This window comes from Pogonomyrmex barbatus, unplaced genomic scaffold, assembly GCF_055798465.1.
Source record: "Pogonomyrmex barbatus isolate J1 unplaced genomic scaffold, ASM5579846v1 scaffold1, whole genome shotgun sequence".
Taxonomy (NCBI): domain Eukaryota; kingdom Metazoa; phylum Arthropoda; class Insecta; order Hymenoptera; family Formicidae; genus Pogonomyrmex; species Pogonomyrmex barbatus.
In genome coordinates, this window is record NW_028297098.1 from 17,456,183 (window position 1) to 17,471,595 (window position 15,413).

At 27.0% G+C, this 15,413-nt stretch overlaps 1 protein-coding gene across 2 annotated transcripts; it reads right to left on the reverse strand.

Annotated features, from left to right (window-relative positions):
• Positions 1 to 3,566: 3,566 nt before the first annotated feature.
• Positions 3,567 to 14,212, reverse strand: LOC105425292 (5-oxoprolinase). 2 transcript variants are annotated; one of them, XM_089085176.1, is made up of 22 exons: positions 14,058 to 14,212; positions 13,146 to 13,330; positions 12,513 to 12,698; positions 12,117 to 12,355; positions 11,835 to 11,997; positions 11,600 to 11,685; positions 11,306 to 11,507; positions 10,907 to 11,167; positions 10,666 to 10,776; positions 10,368 to 10,569; positions 10,075 to 10,294; positions 9,877 to 10,015; positions 9,435 to 9,712; positions 9,058 to 9,318; positions 8,757 to 8,862; positions 8,509 to 8,676; positions 8,111 to 8,358; positions 7,761 to 7,872; positions 7,465 to 7,689; positions 6,975 to 7,156; positions 6,641 to 6,800; positions 3,567 to 4,079 (listed from the first exon to the last, which is right to left on the reverse strand). In XM_089085176.1, the coding sequence occupies exons 2-22, from the start codon at positions 13,308 to 13,310 to the stop codon at positions 3,882 to 3,884; spliced, it is 3,912 nt and encodes a 1,303-aa protein (XP_088941302.1). In that variant the 5' UTR covers positions 13,311 to 13,330; positions 14,058 to 14,212; the 3' UTR covers positions 3,567 to 3,881. The 2 variants fall into 2 exon arrangements, with proteins under 2 accessions (XP_088941302.1, XP_088941301.1); XM_089085175.1 differs by having other exon boundaries at positions 13,964 to 14,181.
• Positions 14,213 to 15,413: the final 1,201 nt, after the last annotated feature.

Sequence of the window (15,413 nt, forward strand, 5' to 3'; positions counted from 1 at the left end):
CAAATAAAGAATACACACAAATATATATTTAGCAAAATTGTTTAACAATAATGCAACTTAACTAAAAAAATATAAAAAATATCAATAAATTTTCCAAATATTTTTATATTACTGTGAATAGTATATCTTTGTATTTTTCTGCAGTCTTTCTTTTTTCCAAAGTTGGCTTGCGATTAGTTGGAAGCAAATTGAAAAACTGTAAAACCTCGCAATAGTAAAGCCACACCGGAAACACAATGTCGAATAACCGAGAAATAAAAGAAAAAGAAGCAATACAAAGAAAAAAAACCAACGACATAAAGTCGTCCGCACAACAATACCTTTGCGAGCAATGCATCCTAGTCGATTTTCGTATCGCTGTTACATTTATCCTGACCCGCACAAAAGTAACATTGACACTCTTCCTTAGCTTTGCAAAATTTCGCCATGCCTATTTTTATGTAAATATTAGCTACATAACTTTTCTTAATGCAAAACAAATAGAAATATAAATAAAAATTAATGTCTAACATCTTTTTAAAAGTATATTTTATTTAAAATAATATATTTTTTTTAAATTAGTCTTTTATTTTATTTAAAATAATCTAACCACTAAGAAATATGAAGTTCACAGAATAAGATAATATAATAACATAATATTTCAAATATATATATAATAACATAATATTTCAAATAGATTTCAAGTAGGATATAAAAGGATTTCAATTAGGATATAAAAAATTTATATAAACTAAATCTGTATACATACATGTTATTTCAAAATTATTATAATTATTATATACTGTTACTGTTATTATACTTAAATAATAATAAAAAAAATAGAGAATAGTAGATATATAAAAAAAACTAAATTTACTTCTAGTTGCATATATAAATATTTAAAATTTTAAAATAAAAATGGCTTTACAGTACGAGTATACAAGATATAAATAAAATATAAATTTTATTTAAAGATAGCATATTTAAAGATAAGCATATTTAAAGATAGCAGAACTTTGAAAGTTCACTTTCAACACGTTATCGCTGTGTTGTAGACAACAACACAGCCGGTACGCAAAAGAGGAGCTGAGTCACGAAAATCGGATGTGAAGAAAGCAAAACGATTATATATGGTTCTTCCACCTTTTTGTGTAAGCCGTTGCTGGTGATTTATGCTGGAGATGGAACCGGGACAGCTATCGTCGGTGCGTATATTCCTACAAGCATAACTTCTACAAGAACGCGCGCATGACTACAACAGTATTCATGAAGCAGCGTTGCCCTTCGATATGCTACCCTTTGTACGTAACGGGCATATAGGATATCACAGAGCGTTCTGATTTCAATATTAGATGGATTCTTCTTGGCAAATTTGATCTAAATCTTTTTTGTAGACTAACTTAATTCTCTAAAAATTCATATCATTCAATAATTAACATAAAATTTGTCTAATTAATTATTTAATAATTTACGATTGATCGGCCGTTATATATAGCATACTACATAATTTATGAATAAATTGTTTTCTTCTGTTTACTTTATTGAAAATCGTAAATTTGCTGACAATCATCGCTGAGAATCTTCTGTGCTGCAAATCGCCATTCTATTAAAATGCTCTTTGTTAGATATTTGTTAGATATATTATATTTTTACACATTATTTTTTCACGATACATCTGTCATGTAATTTATATATATATATATATATTAACCGCGTATACGCGCATGTAATTTTCTGAATATCCAACACGTGATGCCCAACCGTCAGGACCGTTTTAAACAGAGAAAACACTTCCGCTCGGCGTCCCATGTCGTGCTCAATGTGCTCTGATGAGTCGCATAGTTGCGACGTCTCCACGTAACGTTCTATACGTGATGAAACTTTTCAATATTTTATATCCGACTGAGTTGGTAGCGTAATTAGACATGTCGCAAAATATCCATGATATATTCATGAAATGAGGCTACATATTATATTTAAAAAAAAAATATATAAATATTAATTCTTAACATTTTGACAATTACTTTGTTTTAAATTACAATTTAATTATATTATATATAATTATATAATTATTTGTCTCTTCCAAGTTGAGTAAATTATAACATTAGAAGCTGTAACTCATTAAATTTGTAAAAAATTATGTAACGAAGTAAAATAATTATTTTTTTTTAAAGAAACAGCGTATGCATGTATATGTATGTTTATGAGACGAGATCATCAAATTTTCAAACTATTAAAATTAACTTTAAATATTAAATTATTTGCGTTTATTAAAGATTGAATATTTATATATAAAAACAATGTGTTTTTCTTTAATGTAAACGTTAATCGTACTTTTATTATTATTGTATTCGCTGTATTAAACTTTATACATCGTAATCTTTGTTAAAATAATAAAATTTTAAAGTAGAGATTGCTTTCTAATAGTATCACGTCCAATATCATGGTTTCTTACGATCATAGAATACACTGCGAAGTGAAGAAAACATTATCGCAATCTCCATTGGCGAAAAGTCAAGGAGGAACTTGCATCTATAAACGCGGTGTGCCATAAGAGTTTCAAACAGCGAAATCCCAATGAGATTCCTCTCGAGAATAGTACCGATTTCAGTAGCGCGATCCTCGTAAGAATCTCGTGCACCATAAAAACTTGTTCGAAAATTTTTGCGTATTGCGTACTTTGTCCCTCCTCTAAGTACCTACTTCGATTTTCATTCCGTTGTGAAATATCGATCGATAGTGGCTCTCGTTCCGGATATGGGTCTCGCCCTTTTTTATGAGCGACACTATCTTTTGCGTTTCTCCTCGCTTTTATTCGGTGGCGAAAGTAATCGCGCCAAGCCACTATGATATATGTATATTATCGTAAGAAAGACATTCATCGAGGAACATATCCTTTCAATTTCATTCGCCATTATATTCTTTTTATCAAATAAAATTTAGAATACAGATATTCTGCGAAAAGTATTACTTGTTAATCAAAGTGTAGTTGAATCACAAAAATATATACTTCATATATATATATATATATATATATATATATATATATATAAAAGTATATATGATTTACATAAATTATATATTTGTATATATATATATATATATATATATATACACAAATATATAATTTATGTAAATCATATATACTCTTAAATATATAAAAATATAAATTATATACCCTTTGTATTTATCAATTTTATAATTAAATTATATCTTTTTGTATCTTTTTGTTAAAAATCTTTATTAAAACTTTTGCTAAACAAATCATTAGAATATCTTGGATAACTTTTTATGAAAATGCAATCATAATTCTATGGCTATGTAGGTCAACACAGTGACATTTCGGTCAATAATTACTCCTGCCGGAAATGAAACGGTAGCCATCTTGCATCTGCTGCAAATCGAATGGACTGGTAAATCGAGGAAATTAATCATAGCGAAGAGAAATTTGATTCCTCTTGGAATTGACGATTCCTCGAGAATGCGAATCAATTGACTTGGAAATGATGGTAACAATTGAATGACACAAATTTAAAAACTAGGATTTGATTAGAGATATAAAAGATATTAAAAAAATTATAAATATATATGTTTAAAATATACAATAATATCTTTATTGTTTAAAAATAACAGTAAATGACATTTTTTTATTTATTAATAAAATATTAACGATAATTTTATAACAATATAGTCAGAAAATAAAATATAATTAAAATGTGATTACTTATTTATAAACATATAACATAACTATGATATTTAAAATATTTAAGAACATTTATTTCCTAATAAAAAATTATTATGATAATGTAACATGAGTTCAATATTATAATATGCACATGTTTGTTCTTTCTAGAATATCTTCCATATTATAATTTATCAAATTTAAGTGATGATAAGTCACTTTAAACGGATTCTTGAGCCATACGATATTCAAAAACACTTCCGCGTTCCATAAAATAGTGCAGATTTCTGTTTGAGTTTGATGCAAATCTTGTTGTTAAACATTGAGAATCATGATTTTTCGAAGATTTTTCAGTATGCCTCTTTTTATGAACGGAACCGTAACCACCACCACCTGGAGTTTCCATAACGAACTTATCCTGTAAAGAAAACTTAATGAGAAATTGTTAGCTAACTTTTATAACAATAATTGCATATTATTAAGTTGTAGTGATGAAAATATCATACTATATCATAGTTATACCAAAAAAGAAATTTATATCTTAAAAGATTATACGTCTTTATTTTAATATAATTAATTTTTTTACGTAATTAGCATGTTTTATCATTTTTTTAATAATTTAATTACGTTTGAAATAAAATGTGTGTGTGTGTGTGTGTGTGTGTGTGTGTGTGTGTGTGTGTGTGTTTGAGCATCTATGAATATGTAAAATGTATGTATAAATATAAAATATAAATAATTATTTCTAATTTATATTATTTTTGCACTACCATTGCTTATTAAAAATTATTATAAGTATAAAAGGTACATTTTGTCATAATTGTCATAATTGTTTATAAATTTCATATTCTCTTATATTTAATATTTAATATACTTCAACGATTATAAAAATGTATACAATATTTTAGATAATCGCTGACTATTAAATTATTATTAAACTGCAAGTTTATAATTATTAAATGCAGTGAGGAAGTAACAACCACGAAGAGTGGTCACGCTATGCTGCTACGAGTTTTTGTACGTGCGTGCGGCTATATGCATCGCAACTTTTGACCAAATCACTGCAAACTATTCCATCAAAACTTCGAAGCAATACCATGCCACAAAATAACATCATCAAAATTTTTGGAAAATTACATTCGCTTTTGCCATAAAATCAAATCGCATATTAATCGAGATTTATAGCCCAAATCACACGGTATAGAAGCAAAATATGTCAATCGTATTTGCATACATAGTCTTCAAAAATTGTCATGTATATAAAAAAAGCAAAGGCAATTATGTAGACACATTTATTACTTGATTGCGAAACTTATCACTTTTAAAAACATAGTAATTAATATAAAGATTGTAATGTAAATATTGCTTAATGACATAAATAGTAATTGTTATATAAATTGTTATATTGTAATAATTTTGATAAATTTCAATTTAGAATATCAATCAATTTAGATATTTTCATAAATAAAGAACTTATTTTAGCTACAATAATTTTAATATTATAAATTAGATAAATTTATATATGGATATCAATTTCTTTTTTTTATTTATTTAAAAAAATATATATGTATTAAATTATATTTATTATTGCCCATTTATATATATACTTTTAATAAAAAATATATAAATTACTAATGTATATATTTTCGTGAAAAAAAACTCTATCAAGTAAAAAATTATTATTTTACTTGCGAAAAAAAGAAAAAAATGTTCTCGCTGACATTTATTTCATTCGTCGTAGGTAGGTTACATGAAAAGTCCGACAAGTGAACTCTAAAAGGAAACATGGTACTAATGAAAGAGGAAAAGATACCAACAAATTCTATGATATATACACTTGTATGGTAATGGCCATCTTTTTTCGACGACGCTAACTATTACTGAAATATTCGGAAACGCTGATGAATCTGCACCGACTCTCTGATAAATGTGAAAAGATATTTTACGTGTTGACATGTAGAATCATGCAATTTTCAACACTCTCTCTTTATTACTGATATATTCATTTTTGTTTGATCCATCTCATATTTTTTTATCTTGCTTGAGAACACAAACGCATACATATTATAAAGATTAGGTAGTGTAGGTGTCTTTAAATATACAAAACTACGTTTCTTTTAATTAGATAAGAAGAAAAACTTGCAAAAATTAAGAAGAATTGGAAGAATTATAGACTACAATCTATAAAAACGCAAAAACATGATTCAGATACAATACGATAAACGCAAACATTATTAAATTTTAAGAAAAATAAAAATATTAAAAAATCGTAATATATGTTATTATTATTATATATTTATTTCTATATAAAATTTTTATTATAAAGAACAAATGGATGCAAAATATTAATACATAAAAGCTTCTTCATTTATGCTCCAAAAATTTTAAATATCCATGAAGCTTTTTCTTAAATTGACTTAAAACGCGATTATTATCCAGTAATACTCGTAACAAAAGAAATTACTTTACCTCTTACTGCGCGACTATGAACACAGCCTGGCATACAACTGAGTCTATCTTAGCAGAATATGGTTTTACGAGCCGACATAAACCATAAAAAAATTCTTCGTTATTTTATTTTCATTTCTGTCTATCTTTTAAGTTTGATTACGTAGTTTTAAATTTTATTATTTTTTCTCCAGACAAAACAGATGTTAATTTATTATTATTTATTTGCAAAATTAATATCATTTACGGAAATAAGATGTTTTATTTTACTTTTACTCAAAAAGCATTTACAGTTTATATTAGCCATTAAACAAAACTTGATATTATTTTTTTATTTAATTATAAAATTTACTCTTTTCGCGGTATATATTAATGTAATTTAAATTTTAAAATACTTGAAATTTATTAACATAATATATTTGTGATGAAATAATATAAATTGTGATATCCTCCAATTTATTTATTTTTTAATAAAGAGATAAGATATATTGACTCGTTTTTCTGCAAAAGATGTTATTTAAAATTACTTACTCCTGTATAAACTGGAACAGCAGCCTTTGGGCCTAAATTGATCCGTCTGCCATCAGCCCGCACCAAAATATTTAAACCACATGCTCCATCCTCACCACCATCATAACCAGGTGGATGATATACTCTCCGTTCAGTTAATACAGATAGGGTCATTGGAGCCCTGTAAACAAATATTTTTAAAAAATTTATAAATAAAAGAAGTTTTTGCTGACAGTTATTTTTTATTATTTGCAAAAAATATATCTTTTTAAACATAGAAAAATTTTAGAAAAAAATATATAGCAGATGATAATATGTACATACATAAATTTGGACTATAATAATATTTAATCACCTAAATATCATTTCACGCACAATGCCATTGCCACCAATATATGCTCCATTACCACCGCTTCCAGATCGAATAGAAAAGCGATTAAGTATAATTGGATAGCGAAGCTCGAGTATTTCTGGATCTGTGATTCTCGTATTGGTCATATGCGTGTGAATTGCACTTCTACCGTGCCATGTGGGTCCCTGAAGAAACACAAAAACACATTTGTTAAAGAAATATATATTACATGTATCGCTCAACTAAAATAGAATGCAGAACATTATATATTTTTATTTTACATTAACTTTTATAATTTAAACAAGTTTTCTTAATAATAATTTTATATTTTCTAATAATAAATAAATCTTTAATAAATTTTTTCCAATTAGTTATAATACTAATAATTTGTTATTTTCATAATTAATTATTTGAATGTGATTTATTAATGACAACTTATTTACGACTCAAATATATATCATCCAAGGCTTATATAATAATCTCTTTTTCTTACTGCCCCACTTCCACCAGCAACTGTTTCGTAATAACCCCACTGCTCGGTGCCGAGGGTTACGTTGTTCATACAACCTTGCGAGGCTGCGCAAATTTCGAAAGCAGACAAGATTACATCAACAATACGTTGAGATGTCAAGACATTGCCACCCACCACCGCCGCATCTTCTGAAGGATCGAGTAATGATCCTTTAGGAATAATTATTTTTACAGGCTTTAAACAACCCTACCGAAACAGAATGAATTCCGAATTTATTGTTATATTTTCTTAAAATATTTAAGGGGATTCGATGTTACCTGATTTAATGGTATGTCTTGACCAACCATACATCTCAAACAATAAATTATTGCAGACAAAGTTATGGCACGTGGCGCGTTACAATTACCCCATACTTCACAACCTGTTCCACTGTAAATTTAGATATTATCTTGAAATATTTTTTTGTAAATTATTATAATTATGTATATGTACAAAATTATTAAAAAATACAGAATTTTTTATCATTTAGAGATTAGAAAAATATCATTGTAAAGAAAAGCAACAAAATGGAAATAATCAATATTTAATATTGAAAGCAAAATTTATTATATAGATATTAATTTATTATATAGATATTAATAAATATTTATTATATATAAAAGCATACCTAAAATCAAAAATTGCTTCACCCTTGTTTATATCTAAATCCACATGTAACTTGATGGGACTGCCATTATCAAGATAATCAATGGCATCGATGTCGATTTTTGTGTCTCTTTGCATTTTAATTCTTGTACTTATCGATTTCAACATTTCTCGAACAGCAACCTCGGCATTGCGTTGGATATAATCCATATACGCTTGAACTACTTCAAGACTGTATATATCAATTAATTCATTTACTAATTGGAAGCCCTTGTAGAAAAGAAACAATTTTTATGTTCTAAATCTTTTAGCAACGTAAAAATTTTCTGATAATTTGTTTTAAAATAAAGTCTTTATTTACTTTACAAATATGTATATTCTGCTTATATAAATATTATATAAATTAAATAAAAATGTTACTTTTTGATTTGCAGCGATTTGAGCTTTTAGATCGCTAATATTGTTCGACAGATTTCTGGTTCCTGAACTTCCAGGTATTTTACCTGGAGCCATCAAAGCATCCGTTAATTCTTTCTCTCGGAATATTCCCTTATGTACTAATAGAAAACTTTTAAAGACAGCGCCTTCCTATAAAAAAAATATTATCTTTGTACTTACAATTTTCAAAATTTTACTCAAAATTTATTCAGAAATCGTTATTTTTATACCTGACTCAGACTTGTTGAATGTGGTGGCATGGAGCCTGGTGTAATACCACCAATATCAGCATGATGACCTCTACTAGCCACGAAGAATACTGGTATGGGCACATTTCTAGTGTACATACAAAATTTATATCAAAATAATTATTCAATGTTGTAGAAAATAAAAGAAAAAGTTAAAAAATTTAATTTTGAAATATAATGTTAACAATATTTCTTTGTTTATTAAAGTATTGTACCTAATATGATTCTTGTATAACATTTCTCAAAAGATTTTTGAACGTGTAAAACAAAGGATGTATAGAACCTGTAAAATACTGGCGTAATGATTGTTAAATCTGGTAGATGGGAACCGCCTGCCGATGGATGATTAGAAAGAATGACATCTCCTGGCGTAAATTTGCCATTAAATGCTTTTATCTGGTATTGTACAGTTTCTTGCATGGCGCCCAAATGTACAGGAATATGAGGCGCGTTTGAAACAAGGCCACCGTCAGGACCAAAAATCGCACATGAGAAATCCAGTCGTTCTTTAATATTAGTAGAAATCGAAGTTCTTTGAAGTACTCTGTCAAAAATTGAAAATGTAGATACTGTCTCGCAATTTTTACATAAAGGTACTAAAGGTACTAAAAGAATAATTACTTAAAAAATTATTTTACTATTATTTCTAGATATACATACCGACCCATTTGTTCAGCAATGCTCATAAAACGATGCGAAAAGATACTCAATTGAATACTATCGAGATCAGTAGTGACTTTTGTTCGTTGTCCTTGTCCAATCGTAATTTTTACATCCCCGCGACAAGTGATTTCCGCTACACAATCTGGTTCCACTAAAAGTGTGCTTAAACTATCCATAATAATTACGGGACCATGTAAAATATGTCCTGGTGACAGTGAATTTAATTGATAGACGCCTGTTTCCTGATAACCACCTTCGAAATACACCATAGTGGTCTAGAAAATTTATAATATATATTTATAATATATATTTTTAAACTTTTCTTGATTAGCAATAAGATTTAACAATTAATTTGAAAAATTTAATTCAATTTAGATGTAAAATATAATTTAATAATTATATAAGATATTATTAGATTTATAGTTTGTCATTATCTAACCTTTTCAACTTTTGGCGAAACTTGTGAATGAGGTAATATGGGATCTTCGGGAATTTCAGTTTTTCCTATTCCTCGAACTCTCATATCATTGACGAGAATTTTACGTTCCGGTATCGTAAAACCAAATTCTGTCTTATATCTTAATTAAGAAAAATTGTAAATAATTTTGAAGAAAATTTCTTTAAATCAAATGCTTACCTTTCTAGAAAAGTAGCAAGAAAATCACCATGTCTAGTAATAATAATCTTTGAATTTTGATTTATAGGAGTGCACATTAAAGCACAATCAGTACCCTCATAACGTAAGTGTAAAAATGATTCCGTTTTTATTTGAGAATCAACAAATCCTTGTGCACGAAGTTTACTTTTGACTTTGGCTTCCAATGCGTCCAGACGATCATCCAAGTGAGCAAAGCTTTCTGTAAATGAAAGAAAAAATACGTAAAGAATTATTACTGTGTAATTAAAAATAATTTTTTTATTATAAATTACCCTGTTCATAAGATTCAGCGCTTGGTTCTTGTGCTTCTTCAACAACGTCTGCCAATGCCATTCCATAAGCTGACAGGATACCAGCGTACTTGTGAATAAAAACTGTACTTATGCCCAATGATCGAGCGATTGCACAAGCATGTTGACCTCCGGCACCGCCGAAACATGCCAAAACGTGACGTGAAGTATCGTAACCCTTTGCCTATTTCAAGAACAAGAAATAATTTAGGATGTTAACAATAATGCAATTGTATCACACGAAAAACAGACATTGTTCAAAAGGAGGATTTAATTATACCTGAGTCAAAGCACGAATTGGTCGGCACATAGTCTCATTCGCAACCCTGATGAATCCCATTGCCACTTCATCAATTGACATTGCTTCATCTTTTTTCAGAAATTCATTGATCTATGACATATACAGTCGTTTTATGAAAATAGAAATTAGAATATAAATATTTTATTATAAAGAATATAAATATTAGAATATAAATATTTTTTTATATATAAAAATATTTTCGTATATATAAAAAGATTACCTCATAAGTGAATGCTGTGAACATACTCAATGTGCGAGATACATCAAGCGGTTCATTTTCATTAGGCCCAAAAATTTGAGGAAAATATTCGGGCAGCAAACGACCTAAAGCAAGATTTGCATCCGTCACTGTCAGTGGGCCACCCTTTTTGTAACATGCTGGTCCAGGATGGGCTCCCGCGCTCTCAGGTCCAACTTGGAAAAGACCAGATCTGAAGAAAAGCATCGATCCGCCTCCTGCCGCCACTGTATTAATGTCCAACTGTAATGCAATTTTTATTTAAATAAAATATGCTCTTAACTTAAAGCCATAATTTCAACTGATATTGTTAAAAAAGAAAATAATAAGATTTTCAATATCGTACTATTTACAGGAATAATTATTTTAAAGAAATGATACCTGTGGAGCTTGTATAGCGACGCCTGCTGTAGTGCTCTCGTAAATGTGCTCATAACTTCCTCCATATCGACTTACATCTGTAGATGTACCGCCCATATCAAACCCAATTACTGGTAAATCAGTTTCTTTTCCATAAGTCGTCATTGCGTATCCAACGACACCACCAGCTGGTCCAGAAAGTATAGCACGTGACCCATTAAAACTTTAATATACCCATAAAAACAATTTTGTTTACTTTTATGCAATACAAAAATTTTTTCAGAATAATTTTCAAAAATAGATTTTAATAATTACGAATCCATAGGTGTTAATCCGCCATCACTTTGCATAAATAATACGTTCACGTTCTTCAAATTGTTTTTAAATCCGGAAGAGAAGGTCTAAAAAGTTATTTGTTATAATTTAAAAATAGAAAAGCATATTTTAAATATAATTATTATTTTAAAAGAAAGGAGAGAAAGAGAGAGAGAGAGAGAGAGAGAGAGAGAGAGAGAGAGAGGGAGAGAGAGAGTGGAAAAAAATTTTATACCCGTAGATAATTTTTAATATGTGGCGTTAAATAAGCATCAGCACAGGCTGTAAAACCTCTGGACACCATTCTTATCATTGGCATTACTTCATGTGAAAGAGATATTTGCGAGAAACCTGCTTCCCGTGCTAACTCGCCAACTCTGATTTCATGAGCTGCATAACTATATTGTAAAAAAAATAAGAGCATATAATTATAGTTGAAATAAATTAAGTATCGTGAAAATTTTAAAAAGCTGTCAGTTACAAAAAAATTTTTGCTCAAGTACATGTGTTTACTAACGTATAGCTATGTGCTAAAACAACAGCAAGACTATCTATTCCCAGATTACGAAGTTTCTTTAAATCTTCTTTCAATTGTATTTCGTCGAGTTCTTGAATAATAAACAGATCCTCGCCAGTAGAACCTTTCACTCTTCGCCACGATCGATTCTCCATTTGACAACTTCCCGGAAGAGCGGGAATCGCTCTACATTTCACTTCTATTACATATTTGTACAAAACTTGTGGCATCACTATTTCCTGTAAATATTTAAGAAAAAATTATTTAAAGAGATAAAATAGTGCAACTATAAATATTACTACACTATAAATTTTATTAAAATTATATATAGATAAAGTTTTTGCTACATTATTTTAAATATTAAATCTATTAAATTTAATTATTAATTATACGAACCAAATCGAAAATATTTGGTCGGGACTGATTACCGATGTACAAAAGATCCTCAAAACCTTCGTTTATCAACAATGCCATTTTCGCGCCTTTTCTTTCCAGCAATGCATTAGTAGCAACAGTCGTTCCCATCCTGATCCATCCAATATTAGAACTATTCACTATGCCATTCATTTTAATGCCAGTTTCCTAAAATTAATAAGAAAAATTGTAAAATGTATAAAATATTTTAAAATTAAATTTAACAATTTTGTAAGATATTTTATATATTTAATTACTGTTTTATAAAATAAAATTGAATATTATCTATATCTTAACTTATAATTTTTTTAACAATTTTTATATAACTTTATATATCTTTATATAACTTTATATTTTTACATAATTTTATATAACTTTAATATATATAACTTATATAATTTTATATTTTTATATAATTTTTATATAACTTTTATATAAGTTTAAATTACAACTTCACTTATTTTAGTTTTACAAATTACATATTTGCAAACTGTTGTCAGCAAACTATTAATAAATAATAAACAAAAAGATTGTAACATTTTTTTATTGATAAGTTTTAAAATGTGTAAAAATTGGAAATTGTCTTTAAATAAATTTTAATTATTTTTAACGTACCTCTGCTAGTATTCTGCGGATACCTTCTGTCGGCGCATCGTTATAATTATTAGGATCTACCGAAAGTAATTTCATAACTCGAATCTTGCCTCCAGGGCATCTAGCATATATATCAGTGAACGTGCCTCCACGATCTATAGAGAATTGGAATTTATCGTCTCCCATTATATCGGTCGTGGGTAAAACTATTAAAAAAAGAAATTTAATGTATTATACTGCATCAGAATGTAATTCTTCAACTTTGTATGAAATATTTGTAAACATTATCTTTTTATATTTATTATTATTTTTAATTCAAATTTTATATAAAGTAATATTGTAGAATAGTGTTATTTTTATTATAATATATAATAAAATGTTATAATAATTACACATAACTAATAATTATTATAATAAACATAATAGAGTAGTATATAATAAATAGTACAGTAATATAATAAATATAATAATTAGTTTTTAATTTAAGTTTTGTTAAATTTAAAGGCATATGTTACGTTTTATTTGCACAAAATGTATAATAGTAGATCGTACAAATTGGTAAAAATAGATAACACACATAGTTGATATAACAAGTTAATATAGCTCTTCTGATAAGAAACTAACTAATATTGCTTACGTATGAGAGGATTTAATTATCTGATAACACAATTCGAAAATTTTCTTTCAATCCTAACATGATATTTTTGTATTTATTTGCATTAATAAAATATTGATCAGATAATGCTTCAAATAAGAGAAATATGAATAATTTCAAGAGAATAATTTAATAAATTCAAATTTATAATTCTAATTTACGCATGCGTATGTATCAGCTGTACCTCTACGTCAACACGTTATTGGAAAAATTCCACTCTTGATAATTATTGCTATGATGTATTTTTATCACAATATAACAATGTCACGTAGTAGTACCGTAATGATGATTGCTATTTATCACTAATATTCTTGATGTTATATTGGTATTCCTTTTGAGTTATAACAAATATGTCAGTAGCAGTCTGCGATATCGGAATAACTGCGACTGTCGCTGGGAGGAATACGAGAAATATCAACAAGGCTGTTACATGAAGGTTCTCAAACAGAAATGAAATGGTAGTCAATACATTAACTGCACAGAAATGGTTAATGACATTAAAATATTAATTTTTAATTCAAAGATAATAAAAGATATTATTTTCCCAATAAAACAATTAGATTGAAGGAAATGGTATTATAAAAAGTATGAAAAAATTGTAAAACTAACTGTTAAAAGTAAAAGTTATACATTCTTTTTGTTTTATTACATTTTATATATTCTAAAAATTGTTCTAAATATATAACGTAATTTATATTAATTATTTTATAAAATGTAATGTTCTGTTTAAATTATTTATTTTATTAGTTATATTTTTATTTATTACTTAACAGGACAGAAAAAATATAAAATGCTTTAAAAAATTAATAAATGATTTTTTTTTTATATAATCGAAACATAATTAAAAAGTTAACATTATTGTAAAAAGTATTCAAAAATGTGTATATTACATTAAAAATAATACAAAAGTTACAATGAGTATCACTGAACAGGAGACTGCGCAGAAATCAAGCTATTTCAAACAATATATCGGGTGACCAAAATGTAACATATTAAGATACATAAAATGTAATTTTTAATTCTTATTGTAATCTTTAATATAATCTTTTTTTAGAAAATAACGCGCCAATAATAAATATTGATAAAATTTGACAGTTTTAGTTTTATATATATTTAAATATTTATTTAATTTATTTGATATAAAGTATACTTACAATTATTATTAATTATTTATACATTATGATATATGTATATTGTGTATGTCAATAAATTAAAAAACTTTAACATTTTTTTAATAGAAATAGAAGTTTTTTAAATAAGACACATTAATTTATGTTTTTTATGATGAAAAATATACAATTATCTATAATATGTTTTAAATATATTTGAATATATAATTAACAAAATCTCAATGGCGCGTGTCAAACCGATTGCTTTATTAATTGTTCTTTTATTTATACAAAAATTTTCCAAAAACTTCGTCAAATGTTGAAATATACTATACATCAAAATAATTATAATAACGACAATACTTGTAAAAATTCACTTGTCAAAAAATTAAAGACAATTTTTTTTCTAAAATGAACTTTGCGTAACTCGCAAATACATCTATATAACCCTCAATTACAAATTTTAGCAATGAAAGAATATATTATTTTTTTAAATAACTGATAAATTATTATTAAAAATTGTTT